We start from the raw sequence: 27,631 nt of genomic DNA on the forward strand, positions 1-27,631 counted from the left end.
GTGTAAGAAAAATATGTCGAATGTAGCAACTATTAATTGGAATATAAATGTGAACACACACACATAAAACAGTAAGCTTTCAACATTTTTAACGAGGTGGATGAGCCTGAGACCCAGCTACCAATTGTGCTGTACTCCCATTTATGAAATTTCATGTTCCCCCAAGGGCCCCACTTCCTACTTTGTGCACTTCTGTCCTAAGGGAATGAGGACAGCCAGGAATTCACCAATTGTTAAATTCTAATGCTGTTTCTGTGACCTTGGAAAGTCATACTTCTCTCTACCTGTGTCACTGATCATGTTTACTTAGCATTCATCATGGGAGTGAGGGAAGGTTCGTTTAAAAAAAAGATACTTACTTCCTATTCAGTTCAGTTCCTCCTCTGAATGCTTTGTCACGTTTGAGATCTGTCATCATTTCTTCTTTTCAGTGCACATGTTGCCACAGAGGCTCATATAGCCTTAATTTAGAAATATGACCCCTGAGGTTTTTAAGTCCAGGCTTGACATAGTCATGGCTGGGATGATTAGATGCGGTTGATCCTGCTTTAGGCAGGGTGCTGGACTAGATGACCTCCTGAGGTCCCTGCCAGCCCTAGAATTCTATGATTCTATTTTTTTTCTTTGGTCCTGGTCTTGGCTTCCTGGATCAGCCAGGTGTCCGCATTTTATGAAGCACATGCAGCCTGCCTCATCATGTCTGCCTTTTTATTTATTTATTTCATAAAGTTAGGAGATACACATTTGGCATGGGCACAAGAGTCAGATTTAACTCAATCATGCAGCAAGACCCAGAAGTCCAAGACAGAAGGTTGTAGGACTTCTTTTCTGAAGGGCACTGTGCAACAGCAGTGACAGAATAGAAGTCAGATCCCACAGTCCAGAGTTCCAAACTCTTCTCCTGAAAAGCTGTCTTGTAAAAATAATCATGCACCAGTAAACATGTGGAAAAAGACCCAAGAACAAAGCAGAACCTTTCATTTCTGGATCATAAACTCGTGTTTTGTGCAACTTGGAAGCTTGTTTTATGTAAACTTCATCCTGTACCCTGAAGACCAGAGCACCTGAAGATGTACCTTTTCTGATTATCCCCCATTGTCATTGATAAAACAGCCCCTGTAATCCACCAGCACATGCAACACTGCCATTGAGAAGTACCCCTGGAAGTTTACTTACTCTTTGACAAGGTTCTCTGGTGCCAATAAAGGTAAACACATTCCATCTATCACCCCACTATGGTTAGGGAATTAGATCTAGGGGTTGTCGTAGACCACAAGCTGAGTGAGTCAACAGTGTGAAGCTGCTTCAAAAAGAAAAGAAAGTGCAACCATGATTTTGAGAGCAAGACATGAGAAGTCATTCTTCCGCTCTACTCAGTGCTCATTAGGCCTCAATTGTAGTATTGTGTCCAGTTCCAGGCACATTTCTCCAGAGAAGAGTAGCAAGAATGATTAAAGGTCTAGAAAATATGATATATGAGTGAAGATTAAAAGAACTGGGTTTGTTTAGTTTGGAAAAGAGAAGGCTGAGAGAGGCATGATAGCAGCTTTCAGGTACCTAAAAGAGTGTTACAAGGAGGAGAGAGAAATTATTCTCCTTAGCTTCTGATGACAGGACAATAAACAATGGGCTTAAATTGCAGCATGCAAGGTTTAGATTGGATATGAGGAAAAAATTCCTGTCAGGCTGGTTAAGAACTGGAAATAGGCTGGATCAATGTCTAACAGCGTGATATAGCTGGTGCTTGGTGAGGACAGGGGACTGGACTTGATGACCTCTTGAGATCCCTTCCAGTTCTAGTATTTGATGATTCTGTGAAATTATTACTATTATTTGTTTTTTTAGTAAGAAATTAGTGTACAACCTATCTGCTTCCCTTTACTATTTGACCCTTCCTTCTGTCCCACGGCTAGCCAAGCCCTAAATAAAAAGAAATCACTCTTACGTGCAGGTTACACCTCTCAAAACCAGAATTCTCTCATCCAGCAACATCCGTCATCACCTGGCAGGACCACAGATGTTATAGGATCAGAAAGCCTGAGCTGAGAGGCTACTGCAAGAAAAGCAAGTGGGAGCCCAGTGACGAAAGAGCTGGCAGCCCTGTCCAAGGGAGGCCAGGGGCTTATGTTCCTGGTGCTGGCTCCCCAGGGGGGCTTCTGCCAGCTCCCTGGGCCAGCTCCCCGCCTGGCACCAGAGCTGGCTCCCCAGCTTTCTGTGTGGGCTCCCCAGCTAGAGCTGGAACTGGCAGTCTGGGGCTGGAGCTGGAGCCAGAAGTCCAGTTGGGTCTGAGGCTTGATTCCTGACTGGGGCTTCTTCCAGTTCCCTTGCCAGGGCTGTAGCTGTGGCCTTTTAGGGTTGGGGGCAGTGGCATCAGCCCAGCAGGGGCCAGCTGCAAGTAAGGGGCCTGTGGCAGGGGACCTCCCCTTGCCTGGCAAATTCACTCGTTTGGGATGGATCAGGTCCTAAGGGTGCCAGACAAGAGAGATGCAACCTGTAGTATGTTTTAACAGCTCTGTGTTTTTTTGACCATCCCACTATTGTAATGTGCTGAGCCCCAGTCACACTGTCAATCAGACAGAGGAACAGCTGCATGTGGCAGACAGCTGACCCCACACCACCCTGTGTCATGTCTGGTCAAATAATGCCCAGACAGCAAAAGAATGGGAATGGGAACGCTTTGGTTCCTCTTTTGCATTGGTTTAACAACAGAACTGGAACAAAAGCATCAGTATCTGGACATGTGTTGGGCACAAGAGGGAAGGTGATCAGTCAGGGAGGATATCAGGACAGAATAAGGTGTATTCTCTCCCCAATGGGAACCAAAAAGGCATTCTAAATTTGCATTGGCATGAAATTTAAAATCCACTCAGCCAGCTGTGAACTTGTGTGCGCCCTGAAGGTATGCAGTTATCACATTACAGCCTTTTGTATGCTTGCTCACACCACACAGCTGTTGTGTGTGTGTGTGTGTATAGGATAAAATTTTGAAGTAGGCCATGATATTTGCTAAGAACCACTGTTCCAAAATGGAGTTCGGTAAGCCTACCCACCCCAGCCATCTGGGGAGGGCATCCCAGTTGATGTAAACAAGGCCCTAGGCCGCCATATTCCAGGAAGGGACCCTGTGGGGAGGGGAATTGAACTATAGCTAAGGGTGACTGACACTATTTTTTCACTATCTTTTGCTTTGATCCTGCATTGCCCACTTGCTTTGATTCTATAGAGGTAACACGAATGATCATGTCCATGTGAAGATTACATCAGGACACCAGACGAGACATCACTGCTCCACACATCAGTGTATTACAGACGAGATATCACTTTATACATGGATGTTGGGGACTGCATTCTTGAAAGGACCTGTTGTTTGTAGATAAAATGTTCTGTAAACTGCGCACAGAAACTCTTTGTAACTCCCAGATTGTTAATTCACATGGATTGCTGATTGATTGTTCACTGATTATGCTCATTTCCTTACTGTCTGCTCCTATCCTTTCCTCTCTCTATCAGATCTCTATATAACCAATCACAACCTGATGCCTGTCAGTGCATTCTGAAACTCAGCCAAGTTCAGAATCACTCTGCCAGCTGGTTGTAATAAACCTTTGTTGCTTCACATACAGTATCCAGACTTTATTCCAACAGTGTGTATGAACACCTACACTGAATTCCCTCTATTTCCACAGAAAGCTATGGCCCTGAATCAGATCATAATCACACAGTTATAATTCAATGGAGTTATAGTAAAATTGCTGTAGAATCAGTTCTTACATTACTGCTGGATAGAGGTTTACTTTACTGCTGTGTAGTTAAGTAATCCAGCAATCGGGAAATAGGAAGAGTAAGATTGCAGCTATAAATTTACTCTGCCCCTTTGTCCAAAGTTATTAATGTATATTTACATTCTGAGCTAGGGGTATAACTCCTAGCTCAAGGAGAGATATACCCATTCTAGCATGCTCATAATAGGGTATAGTTATAGCAGTGCAAGCAGCAGGAAGAACTAGTTGCCCCAAGAATATGCCTAAAGGCTCAAATAGGTATGTAGTTTGAGGGGGGGGGGTGTAGCTCCTCACACCACCAGAGCTACATTCTGTTTGCTTGTTCCTGGTGTCCTAGCTTGACCATAGCTAGATATTCCTTCACACTCCAGGTCTCAGCTTGAGGGCGGGGTGGGTGGGTAGGCCAAACTAACATGAGAAGCTAAAGAGTAAATAGGTCTTTCTACATCCTACGTGGCTCATTACTACAGCATTTCACCTTTGTCTTTGGCTCTAAGAATATGTCTACACAACGATGAGAACAGCAGCATAAAAAAAAAGGAGTCAAGTAGCACTTTAAAGACTAGCAAAATAGTTTATTAGGTGAGCTTTCGTGGGACAGACCCACTTCTTCAGACCATAGCCAGACCAGAACAGACCAACAGCAGCATAGTTATGTTACTATAACTATGCTGGCATTACCAGGTGGAGCAGATTTAGCCAATATGAAATCAAAGAATTTTCACTAGTGTTGGAACACCATCTTCCCAAATTGCATTCTGCCATTGACACAGCATAATTACATCAGCCAGGAGTCTTTGAAATAAAGAACAAGCCAAAGTCTCTAACTGGGTGTCAAGCACCTTCTGTAATACAATTTGTCAACTTTCTAGGCTTACCCTCCACTTAAAATTTAAATTAAGTTATGCTGGTCAGCATGTGAAAAATCCATATCCCTGCCCAAGATAACTTTGCAGGCACAAGCCGCAGTGAAGCTGAAGCCAGGCTGAGGGAAGAGTGCTTCTGCTGAACCCAGCTTCCATAGGTGGTGTATTTCTACACCAAAGGAAAAACCCCTTTCATAAATAGAGGATGAATGTACACCATGGGATGCCAACAGAACTACAGGGATGTGAGTGTGCTAGTACAGTCCCTGTAGTGTAGACATATAACTTCTTCCAACATAGTTTTCTCAACATCTTAACAGCATATTCTGTCTTTCAGGGCTTACAATTTGTAGACAAGTTCTTCTTTTGTGTTTGGGACTCAACTACATGACAGTGCTGTCTCTTTAAATATTCTATTCACACCAGGTGAGACTGTTTCCAGTTACGCTTGATGCTGTGATCAGAGGAAGACCTTCTATTTGAAAATCAGTAAACCAATCAGACACAAAGAAGATTCTTTCTCCCTTCCCCCATTAAAATCTTATTAGAGCAAATCTGCCTCAGAGAATCAACAACCAGAGACACACACCAGATGACGACAGATTTGTGTTTAAGGGCCTAATCCTATGTCCTTTAAAACAACATAAAATTGTCATTGACTTTCAAAGGCTTTGGATCAGTCCCCAAAGGAGTCGTTTTATATACTGTGTGATTTAACAAAAAAAAACCAACAACAACAAAACATATCAGAACATATTTGTATTCGATTATGCTAATAAAGTTCCTCTGCAAAACTCACAGGAAAACTTATTTTTGAGTCACTGCCCATAACACTTTTGGGGTCATGAAATTCAGTAAGTGAGTCACAAGCCATACTAACGTAAGAATTTTCCCTGACCAAACACCAATTTGATTTCTCTTTTTGATTTGCCTCCTCCTCGCAGTAGAGCAATGTCCAGTACTTTCCAATGTTTGTTTAGCTGCTTTGATAAATGAAGGCTTAAATTCCTGAGAAAGTCTTGTACCAGATCCAGTGCAACATGCTATTTAGGCTTGTTTAGCAAAAATAACTTCTAAACCAAGACTTCAAAACCTTGTTGGAACAAGCTAAAATAGAAAGTTACTTTATAGCTCTGTATTAAGATTAGTTCTCCAGAAGATAATGCTAATTAGCAGCAACGATTAAACTTTTTAATCCAATGCTGTGTTTCTCAACCAGATTTGCATTATCCCACAACCTGCTTGTAGGAAACCTAAGAAAAGGGGGGAAAAAAACCCATACAGTTAAATGACTTACAGGATAGGGAACATGATACAAATAAGAGATTAGCCTTTTAAACAACAATCCAAGTCTGATTTGCCTAGAGTACAAAAAGATTCCCTTTAGAAGCCATGCTGAATGCCATTCAAGAAGCATGTAATTTAGTGTGATACAGAAGGTATTAAAAGAGTCAGGGGATTATCACTTGGTAGGATAATTTGCATGTGTACCAATAACCAGATTGTCTTTTAATCTCACAACTGTCTCACACAGATGTTCCTATCTGATGGGTGGAGACAACTGTAAGGTTTGGGAAATACATTTTTTGTGTGCCCTGCATGATGGAAGGCTTCCTCACAGATGGTTTCCAGTAATATAGTGAGATCAGTGGGGAAATATCTAGAATAAACACTAGTCTTGATAAACACAACAGTGAGCAATGAGATACAATGGCATCAGCAAATCTAATAAAGATCCTTCTGAACTCAAAGTCTAGAAAGAGTCCCATTGGTTTTAGTGGATGCTGTTGGAAGCCCTATATACTGAAGACAGAATCATCAGAGTGTTAGACATATAGGACTGTGGGACCCTGACAACCATGGAATCCAGCCCCCAGAGGTGAGGCAGGACCATAAAAACCAAGACCATCCCTGACAGGTAGTTGTCTCACCTTTTCTCACCCTCTCCACCGATGGGATTTCTATACCCTTCCTTGGAAACAGAATGTAGTGCTTAATTATCCTTAAAGGCAACAAGTTGATTCTAACAGCTAATGGAAAGCACCTTTGCTGTAGATTAAGCCCATTACTTTTTGTTCTGCCTTCAGCGTACATGGAGAACAATGAACCATAGTCCTTATAACAGCTCTTTACATATCTGAAGACTTATCACCTCCTCAGTCTTCTTTTCTCAGGACTAAACATGCAGTTTCTTTAACCTTCCCTTACAGGTCAGGTTTCCTAAAACTATTACCAGTTTTGTTGCTCCCCTCTAGACTTTCTCCAGTTTGTCCACAGGTTTCCTAAAATGTGGCAGCTGGAACTGAACACTGTACTGCTGAGGTTCCACCAGCATTGAGTGGAGCAGAGTCCCACATCTTGCATTGGACACTCCTGGCAATAAACCCCAAGTGATACATCTTTTTTTTTTTCCCCACAACCTCACTGCATTGTTAACTCACTGTATTTGTGATCCACTGTCACCTCCAAACCTTCTTCAGCTGTGCCATCCTCCAGCCAGTTATTCCCCATTTTACAGTTGTGCATTTGGGTTTTCTTCCCTCAACAAATTACTTTACCCTTATTTTTATTGGCTCCAGCTCAACAGAAATTCTGATCTTTTTTCCATTCTTCAATTTTTTTTTCTTTTGAAAGAAAACAAATACATAAATACCTACCACGTGGTTGGAGCTGGCAGTTAGATACTTCCTTTCTCCTTCTCCCGAGTGTTACCTTCCCCACCCTCACTAAAAGCAAAGCGTTCCTAACATGAATAGTGACTAGGAGCATCAACCTCTTCCTGAGGTGCCCTTTGGTATTCCACTGAAGGGCTGAGAAGATATGAGCCCTTCCTTCCTGACACACCAGCTGCTCAGCAGTGCCACTGATGAGAAAAGGGAAAGAAAAAACATCTGCTACAGAGGATTTTTGGTAAAGTAAATGATAACCAGGGAAACTATCTTGTGGACCAAGGGCAATAGCAAAGCATGTGTCCAGGATAGTGCCCTTTCCATTGTGAGGGCAGGAACAGACCACCTAGACTATCAAGCAGGCACTTCAGTATCAATGCCTATTCACTCCTTACCTCTTGCAGCTCTGCCTACAGACATGTCCATTCTGGGATGATTTTGGTAATGTAGACACTTTTCCACCTACTAGACTCAGTATCCAGGGGATTTCACATGGCCATTGAACAGTCACTAATGGCCGAGTCCGAAGTGACAATTGTAATCCAGAGGTGAAAGCTACATATCCCAAAGCTGACCTGCTGAGCCATCCAGGCCCTGAGTTCTCTCCTAGGATGTGGTTTTGTGCTAGAATAAAATGGTCATACGCCATGAGCTGACTGATCTTATTCAGAAATGATGTCTTGAATTATGAAGTGAATGGCTGATATTTGTGATAGCCTTTTCATTCACTAGTCTCTGTTGGAGAAATGCATTATACAGTAGTAGAAAGCAGACTCTAGAAAATGAATTTAAAAAACCCATTCCTTTATTAAAACTGAAGGGTCCATTGTGTATTTATCTGGGCTTTGGAGCAAATTGTGCATCTTATGAATTTCATATTCATTTGTTTTAGAAATCAGTTTTGCATCAAATATTTTGCATACTTGCCTTTTCAATAATTATTTTACCTGTGCCCAACAAAAATTTAATAAGGATGTTAATCATTTTATTAAAAACAACAAGGAGTCCAGTGGTGCCCTAAAGGCTAACAATTTGATAAGTGCCTAAGTTTTCATGAGCACTCACCAGAGAATTGAATTTGCAGCTAAGGAGCCACCTTCTGGTGAAAAGGGGCCATTACACCTAGATAATATTTTCTTTTCCATCTGCAAGTCAAACCCAACAAAAGATTTACTGGGTAACATACGAGATGTGACACAGACCAAACTCATATTATGAGGGCAGAAATATAAGGGAAAACATTGTGTTCATAAGAATATGCACATAAATGGAATTATTGGCTTGTGATGGCTCTCATTTTTCTCTTTGTCCAAGAGACTAATGAGCCTTGAAAATAAAATAGATAACAGAGAAAAAATGGAAAATGCATATTAAGTTTCAGAATGTCTTAGGATACAAGGAACTGATGGAGTTTGGTTCTGACACTGGCACCAACCTGGAGTAATTCTATTTTATTCTTCTCAGCGTGATCTGGCAACATCTCAAATAGAGCAGGAGGGTTGAATCAGCTGAGGACTTGGACACACTGTATTGCAGTCATTGTTTCCAGAGAGAAACACTTGAGCTTATCCAGTTACAGCATTGTCCAAGTTCTCACCCATGACTTGCCCAGGCACTTGCATCCTTAGGAAAAGGCAGCTCACAGTGCTTAGAACAGCGTTCCTGGGAGCTGAAGGCCGAGCATCCTTGGTTTATGTAATTTGGCTATGGACACAGGCACGTGAAAGGATTGTCTAAAGCACAGTCTGAGCACTTCCAAGGCATATTAGAAGATCACATGTCTCTGTGGAAGCATTTCTATGATAAATGGCAAAATGATGATCAAAACAACAAATACTCCTCCAGCTGAGAGAAGTGGAAAGCAGAAGATTGCACAGAGTCCACCACAGGTATTTCTGTGCAAATTTATGTCATGGGAAAGATCCACTATATGGCAGCAATAGGTCCTATAGTAAACCTTCTAACAGATAGGTCTGGGTCAAAAACCTCCAAGAAAAACCCAGTGTGGTTCCAGAAATGAAGTTAGTTATGAAGATGACATCCTGACTTGGTGATAACATCTTGTAGCCAGACAGAATTCCCCCCCTGCTTTACTCCTTCTTGCCCCTCTTACGTGCTTCAGAGCACAAAGGAGCAAAAGGACACAGCCCAGTCTTGGAATGCCTGAGAGCACAGATGTGCTAATCTCAAGCACAGTCTTTGATGCCTCAGAGCACACACGGACTGCCTCATCATGACCCTGAACGGACCGAAACCAGACAACAAAAGACAAACGGGCTAGCAGACAACCAGGGCCTGAGGCTGCCCTTGGCTAGTACCGGTGATTGATATGCCTACACATCGTCCCAGGAGAGGAATCTCCCGCCCATAAGAAAAGAATGTCTAAATTATCTCCACCTCACAGGTGTGAATTAAGCCCTTGAAACTCCCTGTGAGAACTAGCATCATGAGACGATCTAACACAATTGGCATCTTTAAAGATAAGGAAGAGTGTATGTGACCCAAGGAGTATAAAGAAGGGTCCGGCAGCCCCCTCTACGTGAGCTCCAATTACCTATGCCTGCCGATCAGGAAGGTCTTTGCCTCCTGAGCTCCCAGGGGACGCCCTCCTTGTACTACTTCTTCCCGAGGGATTGAGTGATAGACGCTGGCCACGCCAAAGTCGGGTAACACATGGGTGAGAATAAGATCTGCTATGTTTTTTTTTTGCTTTTGTGCCTATTTAATAATAGATCTATGAATTAAAGTACTTTTGTTGTATGCTAGCTGCTTGTAACTAAAGAAGTGAAACTATAAACCTTGTAACCATAAGACTTAAGCTTTTCCTTATCAATTAAATAGTAACTGTTTAAGTTTTAACCTGACTCCTCCTGTTACTGTGCAAACCGAACACAAATAAAAGAACCCAGCCAGTTTCTCGGCTGTATTAGAGTGGTCGTTGGTGAGGCGTACTGAGAACTGAGTGCTGAGTCATGCTGCCTCCACAGGGCAGGCTCTTGGGGCACCCGTCAGCCTCCCTGGCTGCCTGCGGTGAAGGGACTGTCTGTCCTAGCAGTTAAAGACTCAGATGAAGTGAGGGCACACGTGGTATCTCACCCCCGGCCATCGGTTAACAGATCTTTCGGATCCTTCATTAAAATCATGGCTATGACCCCTCGCAGCCTTTGAAAAGTCCTTGCTAAGTTTTATTTTACTAAGCTCTCAGTAGTGTCCCAGCTGAATTTCAGTGTGGGGTACTATGCGTCTTTCTATAGTTTTCCTACTTAGTTTTAAGTGGATATGATATTTTTCTCATTTTTGTCTTGAATTTTATGTAAATGATTCTGTGCAGTTAATCATCTATTTTTTACACTTGATTTAGATATATTTCAGTGGTCAAAAAAGCAATCCTATTTTTTGCCAAGAGGAATACAGCAGCATTTGAACACTCTAAGACATTCATCCTTCACTTCTGTTGCACAAAGTACTATATATTTCATCATTAAACCTGTATATCATTTTCAACTTTACCATGTCTGAAACAAGCCTTTTATAGGATTGCATTTCTTTACATTGATTGCACAGTTCCCAGTTGAAGTCTGATTTTGTACATGTCTGAAAGTTGTTTTCAATATTAAAATACATTTAAAAAATACAAAGAGTGGAACCAGTTCTCAGCAAGGTTCTCCCAGCTCACATTTACAGCTGAATAGTAAAAAAATGAAGAAATGTGTTCCTTTTTATCCACTGAAGTCAATATATCTCAAATATAAATATACTCCAGAAAATATTTTTGTCTTTGAGCAAGAGTTATTTTCAATAGCTATTGTTGCTGAAAGCAGTCCCTGTTTCTGTTATCCTCCCTTTCAGTTGTGTCCCACTCAAGATGGTGTACTGGATAGCCTGACCTCTCCTTGGTCTGGCAGCTTCAAGGCATACAGCCACGTCTTCACAGTAAATCATGTAAGAAGGAAACAGCAGTGTCCTCTCCCTTCAGTCTTTTCAAGTTAGTCCCTGTTGGATGTCACTGGTGATAAATCTGGGCTATTGACCTACAATGAATGCTCTGGCTCTTTAGGGTTAGTGCTGACTAACCTCATCGTGTATCGATATTTGTATATTTAAAAAATTATAGTTAAAATGTTCATGCATATGTCAAAAAGCTTCCAAACTGTCACCAACACACTGGCATAATGATGTCTGCCAAATGCTTCCAGTGATCATCATTATAGGCATACTAAGAGAAAATGCTTCAATATTTTTTTCTAGGCAGATTAATAAAGTGACACATGCACTAATCTACTGCCCTTATGAAGGCAGCAAATTTCCAGCTGATCACCCATTCCAGACTGGGCCCCTGCAATCTCTAACTTGCTGTGGTTAGACTGTCAGATGAGTGCGTCTCTAAAAGTATGAGAAAGCATACTCAGGAATGCTTTGCTTTTGTCAATGTAGACATTTAACTTTGAATGTAGGTCATTCATACTGAACTCCAGCAATCTGCATTTGAAAAGGCTTATGGGGCCATGAGATTTAATATTCTTTGGAGAATGTTCAGGAAGACTCCAAGAAACATTACAAAGTTTCCAGTTCATGGCAGGATGGAGTAGTTCCGTCAGATTCGATCATAGACGCATACTTTATCGGAGGTGGCGGGGGTTTGAAAGATGGAGGTCTGTTCATACTAGAATAAATAAAAGACATTGAAAACACAACAGTTAATGATGTCAAAATCAATATAAAATTATTAGGGAAAGTGGCAAAAGACAGAAGGCCAAAGGTAAGAAAGAATTTCAGCCTTGTTTTCCTCTAATATTCTGTAGAGTTTATAGTTCTTGAACCTTCATATTCTACTCTTCAGCTCAAAACCATATTCGGGCATTAATGTGAACTCTCGTGATCCCTGCTTTCCACCTCCATGTACAACACACGTTTTATACCTTGAAATTCTGTAATGAATAAGAAAGCAACCTCCTATATAGAGACATATTTACAAAGATTTACAGCTGAGAATGGAGACTTACAAGCCTCAAAATAAAAGCCCTCTCCCCAGGAGGTTGACAATCCAAGAATAAATATACCTGTACTGCAGTTAATTTCAAGCTCAGAATAGTCAGAGTATATTTAAAGTGGTTTAGTTTACTATCTCTATATTGCCCCAAATATTTAATAAGGGACAAATGTGGGATGTTAAATTGAAGCATTTTTAACAGTGCATGAGTTTAAGCTTCAATTATCTGTTTCACACAACAGTACGTCTGCATTTCTTCATTTCTATTCACATTCTCAAAGTAAGATATTTATCTGAACTTCATTCTGAAACTCTGGGCTGGAACTCACACTAATATCTCTATTTTTCCTGACTATTTTTGATACTAATACTTACATTTCCTTTTGGTACTGACACCATTTTCTGATTCCTAAAATTATTACAAAAGAACAAAACAGAAGCAAGAGTGCTACCACCACAGGCCAGGAGAAGTGCACATTCCTTGGATTCCCCACGGTGCCTGAAAAAGGCATAGAAAAAACTATAATTTAAATTACAGTTCATGAGGAAAAGCAACATCCTTCCAAAAAAGAGATTTGCACTTGATTTCACTAAGCAGGCAACTGCTTCAGCTGCACATCTATGCAGCAACCTTAACCTTTGTTGGATTGCCAGCATTCTCTAATTTAGGTGCTTCAGTTTCAGCACATAAATACTAATTTAGGCACATAATTTAGTATCATGGCTGCTGAGGCAACAATTCGATTACAAGTTAATTGAAGCTGCAAATGCACCACAGTTAGGGAAAATCAGACTACTGATTTCAGAATTTTCTTTTAAGCACTCAAACAGGAAAAGTTTGGCCGACATGGTGATTTAGAGATGCTATGAGAAAGGGAAATGGACAGAAACCTGTCACTAAGATTGTGATCTGCACTAAACTTAGGGACACAGACCTAATTTTCCTAAATTTGCACTGTGTCTGTTCCAATTGGTTAAAATAATATGAATATTTTTTAGGTAGAGATTGTATATTGAAAAGATTCTTCATATGGCTAACCAGACATAGCCCTCAGAAACTGCTCCAGGTTTATGCATGCTGTGTGAGACTTTCTTTAATTCTACAAGACTTCCAATACCGCTGAGCATGTTCAATGAAGCTCTAGCTCTTTAAATTACTACTAAGTCTTACTGTGCTAACTGAGGGCTCAGAATTTAAGGCAACTCCAACAATGGAGAGGTACCACATAAAGCAAAAAATTGGGCTTGAATACAGAACAACAAGTTATGAAGGATGGCATCAAGAAAGTCCCTCTTCTACTTACTATGGGATAGTATGTGGACTTATTCACATTGTTAAACAACTGATCACAGTGCTAATCCGAGTCAATTCAGCTACTACTCACGCTCGTACGATGCAAATGAGAACTTCATAGCTTGGCTCTCCAACTGTTGCTTTAACTCAGTGTTGTTTTTCCTTCACCCAACAACAGCAATAGCTCTGCTCACTGTGCTACTAGTAGGACCAGGAACTTGCTGGAACTTTTCATTTACACATTTTGGAGCACTAGTTTGTATGATGGTTACCAGGGTATAACATCTAGATATTCCTGCCAGTGATAGCAGAACCACATGCTCTACATCATCACATTACCCACAAACAATGCCAAGTACTGCATCATAATGGATTTGAAATAAACTCATGATATTTGAGCACAGAAACCATGTTGGCATTACATAGAATCATAAGGTTGGAAGATACCTTAGGAGATCATCAAGTCCAAGCCCCTGCCCAAAGCAGGACCAATCCCAACTAAATCATCCCAGTCAGGGCTTTGTCAGGTTTGGACTTAAAAACTTCTAGGGATGGAAATTCCATGACCTCTCTTGGTAACCTATTCTAGTGCTTCACCACCCTCTTGGGGAGAATAGATTTTCCTAATACCCAATCTAGATCTCTCCCACTGCAGTTTGAGACCATTGCTCCTTTTTCTGTCCTCTGTTCTCTAGTAAGCAAAGGAGGCGGAAAGTGAGGCACATACCAGTAACACAATGATACATCTGTGGAATACTATAGGTATGTCATGTTTTTAAAAATTGCAATGTATGACATTTCTCAAACAAACATCATCTTCCTTTTACTGGTGGCTGCCCACAACTAATGTGCTTGGTATGGTCTTTTGCTAAAGATGGGCCAGGATGGAAATATCAAAAGCACCTATGATTATCTGCACTGTGGAGACATGCACTGCTCTTTGATCTCCATACTGGTTTGTTCATTTTTGGTTGTTGATTGGATTTCTATTATTAGTACAGCTAACTGATACTCTGAGAATTATTCCTTCAAGGTCTTACTTGCCAACAGACATTGATGGAGTTGAGAGTTGTGAATGAGTGGCTTACCAGTACTATTATCCAAATTCCCTACAGTTGATAAACCGCTGAGCTTAGTAAATGAAACTGGATACGTCCTTGTGCTGGAGGACAGATTGCCTAAACAGACATAGATATACAATGAAAATAGTATTTTTGATTTCGCTCACTATGATGTTTACAAGTCATTTAACCATATTCATGAGAGCCTGAAAATCAACTGCTAGAAGCTGAGATCCCACTTTCTTTCAAAAGGACAAAATCAACTTAAGTTTTGACCTAAAATCTAAATTTAATATAAATAAGATAAACAAGATTTTGTACAAATAGTTATAATTAAAAAAAAAAAAAAAGAAAACTTCATAAACATTGACTTCAGTCACCCAAAAGTGGGAGAGGGATAACCATTTCACCTGCTGTGCAGATGGAGAAATTGAGACCAAGTAATATCAAAGGAGTTACCAAAAGTCACAAAGTGAGTTTAGTGGCAGAGCCAGTAATATAATCCCCCAACAATGGTGTCACAACTACAAAAATCACCTTTCACCACCTAAAGCCCCTTTTCATCCTTGCTAGGTTTACCAAGCAGTAAAATACACACATTTGACTTAGGATTTATCGTCATTTTTCTGTCTCTGCCTCCTCAGTTGATCATTATTCCAAAGCAACAGGTAAAATAATTAACCACAGAACTGCATGCACTCGAGATCGCCCCAGCACTTACAGGGAGGCAGGGTTACATTTTCCCTGGAGAGGGTTGTATTCACGTTGCTGTGTTGGGCTGCCGTAGTAGAATTACTCGATCCTATATAAAAACAATCCATTTTCAGAAATTACTTTACAAGCCACATTAGGCTTAGTTTTTCTATTTTATATCCTTTTCTCTTCTGGACTCTAGCAGTAAACAAAATAGCAGAACAGCCTAAAATGTGTAGGTGCAGTGACTTAATAGACTCAAACATGAATTACAGTGTTATACTTAACTGGAGGCCCACCAACTGGGGATGCACAAAGTTGCTCTGGAGCCTGGCCTTTAAAAAGGGCCTGCAGCTCTGTCTGCCTCCACCGCTGCTACTCCAGCAGCAGCGGCTGAACCTTAGGGCCCCTTTGAAGTGCCGATACTCCTGTTCTCCCACTCTGTGCAGCTGGGGAGGGCCCAGCACTGCAGTCGTGGTGGCACTAAGGGCAACTACTTTTGGCTCCACCCTTTCCATCCTTGGCCCCGCCCCTTGCATGGAGCAGAGCCAGGCTTCCCTCCCATTTTAATTCTACCCCAGGGTCCATGCTGGCTGTTTGCCCCACTGCTGAATTGGCAAAATATAGTTCTTAATTCCACAAGAGCCACACAAACACCCTGTAGGAGATTAAATAATTCCATAGGTAAAAGAAAAACAATGGCTAAAAGAATAGGTAAAAGAAAAACAACGGCTTATCTTCACGAGACTTCCATGACATGTCCCTTTTGATTCTGACCAGAACAAAGAAGTCAGTGCATTTTTCATAAGTTAATCAAATATTGTAAAGCTTTTTAAAATCCAGTTCATGTTTTAGATGGAAGTTCACACCAAACAGTGTGAGCACTGAATTCCCATGGGAATGAGCATGAAACAAAACCCCAGAGAGATGCATCCACTGAGAAATCTTTCTGGAACAGCATTACCTATTTGTTCCTATTAGTATTATCTATTGGCATTATGGCAGCACATGGAAAGGACTCAACTGGGATCAGGGCCTCATTGTGCTAAAATCCAAGTAAAGACAATCAAAAGACATTCCCTACCCTGAAGAGTGGCACTCTAAATAAACAACAACAAGAAGAAGTCCCGTGGCACTTTATAGGCTAACAGATAATTTGGAGCATAAGCTTTCATGGGCAAAGACCTGCTTCTTAGAAGAAGAAGACCTTAGAAGCAGGTCTTTGTCCACGACAGCTTATGCTCCAAAGTATCTGTTAGTCTATAAGGTGCCACAGGACTCTTGTTGTTCTCGAAGATACAGACTAACACTGCTACCTCTCTGATACTCTAAATATACAAAACAAATCACAAGTGAAAGAAACCAAGTAATACTATTAAAATGTCACCACACTGCAGATTAACAGATTTGGTCAAAAAGGAAAATATCTGATGAAACTTTTCTTCATTCGTGTTGTGTTTATCCATTGTTTAGCATTGTTCTCCACTAATATATTGAATATTTTACACCTACTTTCTCAGACTGTGTCTATGCTACAAAAATAACTTTGAAGTAAGCAACTTTGAAGTTGAGTATCTACACACACCCTATTTTGAAGTTAAACTTCGAAGTAGGGCATTACTTCATTCCCGGGAATGGAGGAAGGACTTCAAAGTTGGGCTCTCTACTTCAAAGTTAACTTCGAAGAAGGGAAAGTGTAGGTAGACTCTCTGCTGGCTACTTCAAAGTAGTGCCTAACTTGGAAGTTAACTTTGAAATTAGTTCCTTGTGTAGACGCACCCTCAGGCTGTGTCTAGACTACAAAATACCTTCAAAGTTCCTTACTTTAAAGTACAACTTCAAAATAAGCAACTTCAAAGTAGAGCATCTACACACAAAAAGCACCCCTCCCTTACTTCGAAGTAGGCTCCCTCTACTTCCAAGTTAAGTGTCTACACACCAACAGCCCCTACTTTGAAATAAGAGGCCAGGATATGATGCAGGCAGAGGTTGCATGGCTGACAAGCCCTTCTGGGCTTGCAGCCAGCCGACCCCTTAAAGCTGCTCCCAGCACCCCCAGCCTGAATGTGCTCAAGGCTGCCAGGTTGCACACAGCAGGGCAGACTGGGTGCTTGGGAGTAGACCAGGAAAACATGTCTGGCAAGGTCCTCTTCCAGGAGGATCTCCTGACCACTGTGGCCAACCTGCTGGCCATGCTGCTTACCGTCATCTTCCAGCAGCACGGCTGGGCTGGTCACATGGGCCCCATCCTCCAGGCCGGGCTTTGCTGCCCCTCCCCAGCCCCTCATGATCTGGCGCCAATGGGCCTTTGCCACCAGCACTAAATGGTTGGACCATCTAGTGCTGGAGGACTGGGATGATGAGTGATGACTGAGGAACTTTCAAATGACTTGGCAGACGTTCGAGGACCTCTGGATGCAGCCTGCACTCCAAGTGTAGAAGAGGGTGGCAATTGTACTGTGGAGGCTGGCCACCCCAGAGAGCCAACAGTCTGCAGGCCACCAATTTGGGATGGGTAAGGCCACAATCGGAGCAGAGCTGCTAGAGGTAAGCCTGGCTTACATCACAGACCCACCCTGAGGAGGGGGCTACTGGGTAAGGGGGGGCCCTTCCAGGGAGCAGGGAAGGGGCAGGGGGCTTGCCTGGGATAGGGGAAGAGGAAGGGGAGCCACTTGGTCTGGCTTTCATGGACATGTCTACCTTCTACCCCTGCAGGTCATCTGAGCCATCAACACGGTGCTCCTGCTACATGTCATCACCCCGTGGACCTGGATACTTCCCTCACCCTTTGCGGAGCTGGGGCTCACAAATTGCTTCAGTGCACTGGACAGAAACCACATGGCAATCCAGGCTCTGGACCACAGGAGGGGCGCCTACATTAACAGGAAGGGGTACCACTCAGTGGTACTCCAGGCCCTAGGGGATGTGAGGTGCCGCTTCTTGGACATATGTGTGGGGTGGCTGAGCAGGAAGCATGCCTTTCGCATGCACTGCGCACCCTCAGAGGTGTTGCCCAGGGCCTCAGCGGGGGGTGTTGAGGGGGCCCTCCCGTGCTGCCATGCAGGACAGCAGGTGCGGGCACTGGCTGACACATTGAGCAGGGGCAGTCCAACCGGGAGATCATGCTGCCCCTGCTTGTGGCACACTCTCAGCTTCCTGCTTGGGTTTGCTGGGGAGCTGCTTCCTGTCAGGTGGCCAGCAAGGACCATAGAGCCCTGCCTGGGCTGGCCAGAATGTCTCCATGCTCCGGGGGGAACGCCACCATGGTGGACCCCTTACTTCAAAGTAGGGAGTGCAGGGCATCTACACACACCCTACTTCAAAGTTAAACTCTGAAGTAGGGTGCTACTCCATTCTCAGGAATGGAGTAAGGATGTTGAAGTTGGGCTCCCTTACTTCAAAGTTAACTTCGAAGAAAGGAAAAGAATGTGTAGACATTCTGCAGGCTACTTCCAAGTAGCCCCTTACTTCGAAGTTAACTTCAAAGCAACATCCTAGTGCAGATGCAGCCTAAGTGTTCTATCTCTGCCCAAGGACCTGCCTGGATTCTAAAATTTTGGCACACATTATTTTTAAACATTTTTAGTTTGGATTTTTGTGCTGAGAGCAGTTTCTGCTGTGGCAGGCCTGGAGACTCAAGTCCTAAATACAATGACAAAAATAGCATCCTGTCAAGTGTCTGATCAGGGAGCCACAAACCTTTTATGAAACCACTGATCACCATTAGTGATAAAAGTGTAGTTCAAACTCAGAAACCGTTTCAGTATTCGCTCTCTCTGCTAAGACAAAACTTTGCAAAGTAATGCCACATGAGCTGGTGACTTTGGAGATGTCTCATCCTGACAATCAAACTGAAACATGACCCATTTTGCACAGATTGTCAATGATTTGAGATATGGAAACAATTTATGTCACTGCTGTCCCAAGCTAGATTTAAACCAAGGACTGCACATTGCTTTTGGGAATCTTATACCTTGTTCTTCTGTTCCAGTACTCAATACTTCTTGTCATGACCATACACACAGAAGCTCTTTAATATATATATTTGTGTGTTTATTATGTATATCATCTTCATCATCATCATCATCATCATCAAGTTATTTTGCCCATGTGCTGCATGAGTCTCTTTCATGGTGGTTAAATCCACAGAGATCAATTACAGGCATTTAAATCAAAATGCCTAAGGTGGAGGTAGAGAGGGCTAGGTAAACATGAGATCTGAATATTAACTACAAAGATTATCTCTAATTCAGTTCCAACTTTTGACTGGAGCCTGTGGCCTCGCATTTACATTTTGCAGCGGTCACAGCAAGCAGCACAAAGTGATGTTACCTGTTTTCGAACATAGTTTGCCCAATTGCAACTTGCATAAATTTGTGTCCATCAGCCTGAAGGAAGTGAACTAGGGAAGGTTTGAGCTTATTTGCCATCTGTTCACCCAGGTCATTTCAAGAAAAATATTTTTATTATAAGACTCCCCCCCCGCCAAAAAAAAATTGCCAAGTTTTTCTAAGTGTGTTGAAATAAGTCCATTTGTGAAGGGGAAAGCAAAAATATCTCGTTAGGAATTCCTGTCAAGAATGCAGTCTCATGTACATCCAATATCAGATTTTTTATCTGAACACAAAGTAACATTCAGAAACGTGCAGAAAGAATTTTGGTGTGAACAATCAGTATTAGTTTGTCTGATCCTCATATGTTTTTGTGAACCATTACAGACAAAATAACATGCCACAGGGAATTTTCTTTCCTGGCTCGTGAGGCAGCACTCACGCCTTAGCATTACAAACATTACAGGTTATGAAAATATTAATACTAGAGATTGGCTGGCTCAAGAGAATGATCACGAACTAGTAAATCTTTTGCATCTAGGTCACTGGTCTTTCCCTGACTAATGCCTGAAAACCATTGCAACCTGATGATGCATATGAAATAAATTAGGGGCACCAGACTATTTTCTAGAATCCATATCTTAATATCTATCACTAGGGCCATGTCTACACAAGCCCCAAACTTCGAAATGGCCACGCAAATGGCCATTTCGAAGTTTACTAATGGAGCATTGAAATGCATATTCAGCGCTTCATTAGCATGCGGGCGGCCGCGGCGCTTCGAAATTGATGCAGCTCACGGCCACGCGGCTCGTCCAGACGGGTCTCCTTTTCGAAAGGACCCCGCCTACTTCGAAGTCCTCTTATTCCCATCAGCTCATGGGAATAAGGGGACTTCGAAGTAGATGGGGTCCTTTCGAAAAGGAGCCCCGTCTGGACAAGCCGCGCGGCCGTGAGCCACGTCAATTTCGAAGCACCACGTCCACCCGCATGCTCATGAGGCTCTGAATATGCATTTCAGCGCTTCATTAGTAAACTTCGAAATGGCCATTTGAATGGCCATTTCGAAGTTTGGGGCTAGTGTAGATATAGCCTAGAAGTGTTAACACTCAGAACAAAACCCAACAGTTCAATGGGTGACTTGAGACTGGCCTACTCTTTGCAACTGGGGAGGATTCCTAGGTCCCTCTGGATTTGAAGGCCAAGAAGGGGTATGTTTGCATTGCCGTCTAGGCAGTTTCCATCCGCCTTGATCCGGAATCTTTGTTTTATGTAATGAAATATTACCAAGAAAATTATAACTAGAGAGATCCATGTCATCTACTTACGCTGTGTTGTTTCAGTCTCACCAAAGGCTGTGGCATTGGTATAGCCATGTATGTCTGTAGTAGAATCAAACTGGCCTGTTGGAAAACAGAGTTTGCAAAAGTTGTGCTAGAAAATATGCATGCCTTTCCTGGAGCATGATTAATGTCTATTTCATCTAATATCAACAGTTTTGGTTAACTCACAGACACTGGACATGTCTTTCTGTACAGAAACCCAAAGCAAGTTTGGGGATTTTGTCATCAAAACGAAGCACAGCATGGGTTTCATGAAAGGGTGATTCATGTTTGTGAAAATTTCTAAGAAACCCAGTCTGAGTTTCACAAAAATATGGGGGTATTAATTGAGTTTTAAGTCTTGTTCACCTTGTTCGCTGGGAGCTCCCTTCTGATAGAGAGAGCTGCTAGCTGGTCAGGCCTGGCTCAAAGCCTCCAGTCTAATCAGCACTTGAAGGCTCACCTGGCAGGGAACTCCCCCAATTCACACCTTGCAAACTGCTCTTCTCTGCACAGCACAAGCTCAGGCACCCAGGCAGCTGATCAAACTGTCCTTCTCTGCAAAGTAACATAGCTGCACAGACAGACAGACATTCACCCACCAGCTCACCACACAGCCCCCCAAATCCCACACTCACTCAAGCTCCTCTAGGACGCTTTGCCCAGAGGCAAACAGGGGGCAGCAGCTAACAGGGAAGGGAGTTTGCCTCTGGGAGTTTGCCGAGGGAGGAGCCCCGTGTTTGTCCTTTTCAGGCATGGTGTTCCACCTGTGCCCTGCAAGGCAGCACTACCAGGAAAAGGAGTCTCTGAGGAGAAGAGCCTGAAGAGTGATGGGGGAAGGTGGACCTGGGGGCACTGAGAGCAGCTGGGGGGGAGGGGCCAGTGCAGTGAGGAGGGTGGACATGGGAGCACATGGGGGGTAGTGGGTTGGGGAGGGTCCTATGGTGATGGTAGCTGGGGGGAAGGGCAATGAAAGGTGGGGAGGAGGGTCCCGGGGATATGAGGTTATTGCTGTGCAGGGAGCTATGGTGACTCGTGGTGACAGAGACGTATGAAGTAGCGGGATCCTTAACCACATTCTCCACACCCTACTGCCTTGTGGGTTATCCTGGGAAGGAGAAAGGCTAAGGGAGTAAACCCTGACAGAAAATCCAGAGTGGAGTCCGAAGGCGGTGTCAACTTCTGGCACTGTCCCGGCAACTCCTGCAGCTGAGCTGGTACCAGACATGGAACTTATCCTCTCCTTTGGACTATATCAGTAAAGCCGAGAGGGGGACACTGGTGTCTGGGCAGCCCAGAGTCTCCATAATAAGTGCCCAGGCTCGCGCCCGGAGAGGTACTCCGGCATTGCTGAACAGCGTTGCATCAACACGGGAGGCAACAGTTACTGGTTATAAGCTCTTGCTAGATTGGCGTGGAGAACGAGCACCAGGGGTTGCCTTCGACAGTGGGAGAGATCCTCGCATCTCACTGGACAGTCACCGCCCGCCTCAAGCTGGGCAGCCCCCAGCCAATAGGGCACTGTCCCGCCACAGTTCACCTGCCTCGCTGGGTGCACGAGGCTTAAGGTTCCTGAACCTGACAAGTGACTGAAATTTGGGCACCAGGCAAACCAATAAGAAAATCAACAAGAAATGAGAAACATCAACAATTTAAGCTTGCTTGCTGGAATGTGTGGACCATGCTGACCGGCTTGACTGAAGATCTTCAGGCCATCAGTGACACCCGAAAGACCGCTGTCATCAACGAGGAACTGAAGAGGCTCAGAGTTGATATTGCTGCACTGCAAGAGACGCGACTCACAGATTCAGGATCTCTAAAGGAGAAGGACTACACCTTTTTCTGGCAGGATAAAGCCCAAGAAGAACCCAGAGAGCATGGTGTTGGCTTTGCTTTCAGAAACACCCTTCTACAAATGGTGGATTTAGTCATGGGCTGATCAGAAAGACTTCTTTGGATCATGCTTCAAACTTGCGCCGGTCCTGTCCACCTGATCAGCACTTATGCTCCAACCCTGTACACCACACCAGAAGTAAAAGACAAGTTCTATGATGTGCTTAGTGCTGGTGTAGCACAAATACCTGCTCATGAACAACTGTACATCTTGGGTGACTTCAATGCAAGAGTTGGAGCTGATTGGGCCTCATGGCCTTCCTGCTTAGGACACTTCAGTGTGGGAAAAATGAATAACAATGGACAGTGTCTCCTTGAACTGTGCACGTACCACAATCTGTGCATCACAAACACATTCTTCCAAACGAAGCCACAGCACAGAGTGTCGTGGAGACACCCACGCTCGAAGCACTGGCATCAACTAGATGTGGTCATCACTAGGCGTAATAACCTCAAAAACGTCCTTCTGACACGCAGCTATCATAGTGCTGACTGTGATACAGATCACTCGCTGGTTTGCTCCAAGCTCAAGCTGAGACCCAAGAAGCTGTACCGCTCTAAACCTGCTGGAAGGCCCCACATTGACACCAGTAAGACGGCAAACTTGGAGAAAGCTGAAAAGTTCAGAGAGACCCTCCAGGAAAATCTGCGCAGCGGCCCTGGGGGCGCTGATGCGACATCCAAATGGCAACATCTGAGGGATACAGTTTACAACATGGCCCTGTCGGTGTTTGGAAGAAGAGCTAGAAACACGAATGACTGGTTCAAAGCTAACTCCGATGAGATGATTCCAGTCATTGAAAAGAAGCGCACTGCACTCCTGGAGTACAAATGCTCACCGAGTCGGAGTACCCAGCAAGCACTTAGAGAGGCCAGAAGAACAGTAGAGTAGACAGCCAGGCACTGTGCCAACAACCACTGGCTCCAGCTATGCAGCAGCATCCAGACCTGTGCCGACTTTGGTAATCTCAGAGGTATGTACAAGGGTATGAGGAAGGCATTAGGACCCACCCAGAACAAGATGGCGCCTCTGAAATCCAAATCTGGTGAAGTCAATGCTGACAAAGCCAAACAGATGGAGCACTGGGTTGAGCACTACTTCGAGCTGTACTCACGCGAGAACGTTGTGGTTGACGCAGCCCTCGATGCCGTCGAGCTCCTACCAGTAATGGATGAACTGGATCAAGAACCGACTGTGGATGAACTGAAGAGAGCCATCGACAGCATTGCAGAAGGAAAGGCCCCTGGTCAGGATGGTATACCACCAGAGGTAATCAAATGTGCTGCGGACACACTCCTGGAACCCCTACATGAGCTACTGTGCCTGTGCTGGAAAGAGGGTGAGGTTCCACAGGATATGCGCGACACTAACATTGTAATGTTGTATAAGAACAAAGGAGACAGAAGCGACTGCAACAACTACCGTGGAATCTCCCTCCTAAGCGTCACTGGCAAACTGTTCGCTCGCGTCATCCTTGGCAGACTCCAGAAGATTGCTGAGAGGGTGTACCCCGAATCGCAGTGCGGATTCCGCGCAGAGAGGTCTACCGTTGACATGGTCTTCTCTCTAAGGCAGCTGCAGGAGAAGTGCAGGGAGCAGAGAAAGCCACTCTACATAGCCTTCATCGACCTGACCAAGGCCTTTGACTTGGTCAGCAGGGATGGTCTGTTCAAAGTGCTCCACAAGATAGGCTGTCCTCCACAGTTACTCAAGATGATCCAGTCGTTCCACAAAGACATGAGAGGAACCATCCAATATGATGGCACATTATCGGATGCTTTCAGAATCAGGAGCAGCGTCAAACAAGGATGTGTGCTTGCTCCGACATTGTTTGGGATCTTCTTCGCACTCCTCCTGAAGCATGCTTTTGGATCTTCAACAGAGGGCATCTTGCTGCACACAAGATCTGATGGGAAACTGTTTAAACTTGCAAGGCTGAGAGCTAAGACTAAGGTGCGAGAAGTCCTCATCAGAGACATGCTGTTCGCAGACGATGCTGCTGTAGTGTCTCACACAGAAGACCAGCTTCAAAAACTGCTGGATCAGTTCTACAAAGCATGCAAGGGCTTTGGGCTTACCATCAGCCTAAAGAAGACAAACGTACTCGGTCAGGATGTTGCTGAATCCCTATCAATCAGCATTGACAACTATATGTTAGAGGTCGTCCACAAGTTCGTTTACCTCGGGTCCACCATCACTGACACCCTGTCATTGAACACTGAGCTAAATAGGAGGATCGGAAAAGCAGCCACAACTCTGTCCAGACTCAGCAAGAGAGTGTGGAATAACAACAAGCTGTACACTCACACCAAAATGCAAGTCTACAGAGCCTGCATCCTCAGCACCCTCCTTTATTGCAGCGAGACTTGGACCCTGTATGCCCTCCAGGAAAAGAGGCTGAACATCTTCCACTTGCGCTGCCTCAGGCGCATCCTTGGAATATCATGGAAGGAGAGAGTGACCAACACCGCCGTCCTCGAGCAAGCTGGAATCCCAACCATGCACACCCTCCTCAGGCAGCGTCGACTCCGCTGGCTTGGCCATGTCCACAGGATGAATGATGGAAGGATTCCAAAAGACATCCTGTATGGTGAGCTAGCCTCTGGCAAAAGACCTCGCGGACGCCCCCAGTTGCGCTACAAAGATTTCTGCAAGAGATACCTCAGAGAGGTAGACATCGAGCTGGACAACTGGGAAGAACTAGCAGACGACCGTGGCAGATGGAGGCAGGGGTTACACAAGGGCCTTCAGAAGGGCAAGATGAAGATCAGACAGCTAGCAGAGGAGAAGCGAGCGCACATAAAGCACAATAAGGACTTGCCAGACACCCACTACATCTGCAAGAGATGCAGCAAGGACTGCCACTCTCATGTGGGTCTTCATAGTCACAATAGACGCTGTAAATGAAGTCCTCAATTGAAACTTTAAAGGGCGCGATCCATAGTCTATGCAGGCTGAAGGATGCCTACTGCTACTAAGTCTTGTTCAAACCTGACGCCAATCCTATGGGAATCAAAACTGTGGAAAAGGGTTCTCTTCATGAACGTCTATGAAACAAACCTATGTTTTATCCAGATCTAGCAAGACGATGTTCTGAAGGTGCATCAGGACCCTCTTGAAAAGCCAATTCTGATTCTCCCTTTGTCAGTTCAAAGGGAATTAAGTAAAGTGGTAAATACTCTAAAGCTGAACCAGCTATTTATCAGACCTTGAAACTCAAGCAGATAGCAAGCAATCCTCTCAGAGGGCTTATTTCAGACTTGCTAAAAATGTCAATCCTTCCTGACACCTGTCTGATCCTGCAAGAATGGCGCTAAGCCATCAGAGACTGTTTGCAAGCCTGAGAAAGTGAGACACAGCTATTACCTAACACTGAAAATGTATGTGTTTCTAGCTCCTGCACACAAGGGATTAACATGAAAGCTAAGCATAGACAACGGTGCAGTTGCAAGAGCTCCAATATTGTCCCCTTACAGCCTTCTGGTCTATTTGCGTGTACTCTCTGCTAGTATCAATTCCCTTATGCCAGCTGTCTCCTGGATTTTCATTAAGAGTGCAGTGAAATAAGTTGAATCAAGCAACTTTTACGCTAACGAGGATTTAAAGGGTAAATCCTCTGCTCAGTAAATAAGCTGCCTCCCAAAGGATCTTTTGAAGAAGCCTATAGTGACATTGGTGTGAAAAGAAGTGTGAGTTATTAAAGAGGTATGAGCAATGTTATGAAGAGAACTGGGTTACTCAGACATCCAGCACCCCTGTGTATTGTGCAACAAGTCTGGAGAACCAACTACAACACAGTTGTTCACTGTTTACAGGAGATGAGATATGCTGAAGTCCTGTTGACACCACAGCTTTTAACCAATATTTCCTGAGCCAGTTATAACCCATTTTAACTAGGCCGGCAGATTCATTTATATTTGTAGTATAGCTTACATCCTATTTGGGTGGCAAATTTACTTATATTTGCATACTGCAAAGCAAGTAAGAAAGTTTCAATTTTTTTGTGACTCAAGGAAGGTAAGGTAATATTTTCTCTGAGACTGTGTCTAAACTACAAGATAAATTCAATTTTTAATAAATTTGATTTTTAATGTCATTATTATGGATTCGAATTGTGTCCACAAAGCTTCTTGAAATTTGACCCACTTTTTTTCTGTGTCAAATTTCCACACCCCCATTGCCCTGTGCAAGTTTGACAGTGTGAGCAGTGCATTTTGGGTGCCTACCCCACAGTGCCTTAGCCCAGGTTGCTTGTGGGTGTTTCATGTTTGAATCCCAGAATGCAAAGCACTGTCCCAGAATTCAGAGCACCCAGTAACAATGCAAAAATGAACTGGAGATTGCACCATTTCCTGCTGTGTCATTCCAGCACTAGCTTGGGTCCCCAAATGCTTCAACTCATAGTATACATCATTTTGGCAACCACACTGGCTGTCATGCAATTTTGCCTTCAATTACGAAGCTCAGTGATAGCTCAATATCATGATGAGGAGGAGGAGGAGGAGGATGACGACAATGATCGTTTGGAAGAGCAAACTGCAGTCAAGAACTCAGAGCTGCTGGCTGCATTGGTGACAGTGGAGTGGCGGGTTTTGGACTTGTGAGACCAGCATACATTGGTTGGACCACATTGTTTTTGAGTCTTGGAATGACCAGTGAAGGGTTCAGAACTTTTGCATGAGCAAGACAATTTTTATGGAAGTTTGTGATGTTCTGGCCCCTGCCCTGA

The 27,631-nt window shown here is 43.7% G+C and overlaps 1 protein-coding gene across 1 annotated transcript in view; it reads right to left on the reverse strand.

Moving 5' to 3' along the window:
* Positions 1-10,676: 10,676 nt before the first annotated feature.
* CD96 (CD96 molecule) overlaps positions 10,677-27,631 on the reverse strand; it is a 50,025-nt gene continuing 33,070 nt past the window's right edge. The window contains 5 exon segments of the mRNA XM_074983518.1: positions 10,677-11,980; positions 12,683-12,806; positions 14,690-14,779; positions 15,384-15,464; positions 21,015-21,089. Coding sequence (XP_074839619.1) covers positions 11,872-11,980; positions 12,683-12,806; positions 14,690-14,779; positions 15,384-15,464; positions 21,015-21,089 — 479 coding nt within the window. The 3' untranslated portion in view covers positions 10,677-11,871.

This window comes from Carettochelys insculpta, chromosome 1, assembly GCF_033958435.1.
Source record: "Carettochelys insculpta isolate YL-2023 chromosome 1, ASM3395843v1, whole genome shotgun sequence".
Lineage (NCBI taxonomy): Eukaryota > Metazoa > Chordata > Testudines > Carettochelyidae > Carettochelys > Carettochelys insculpta.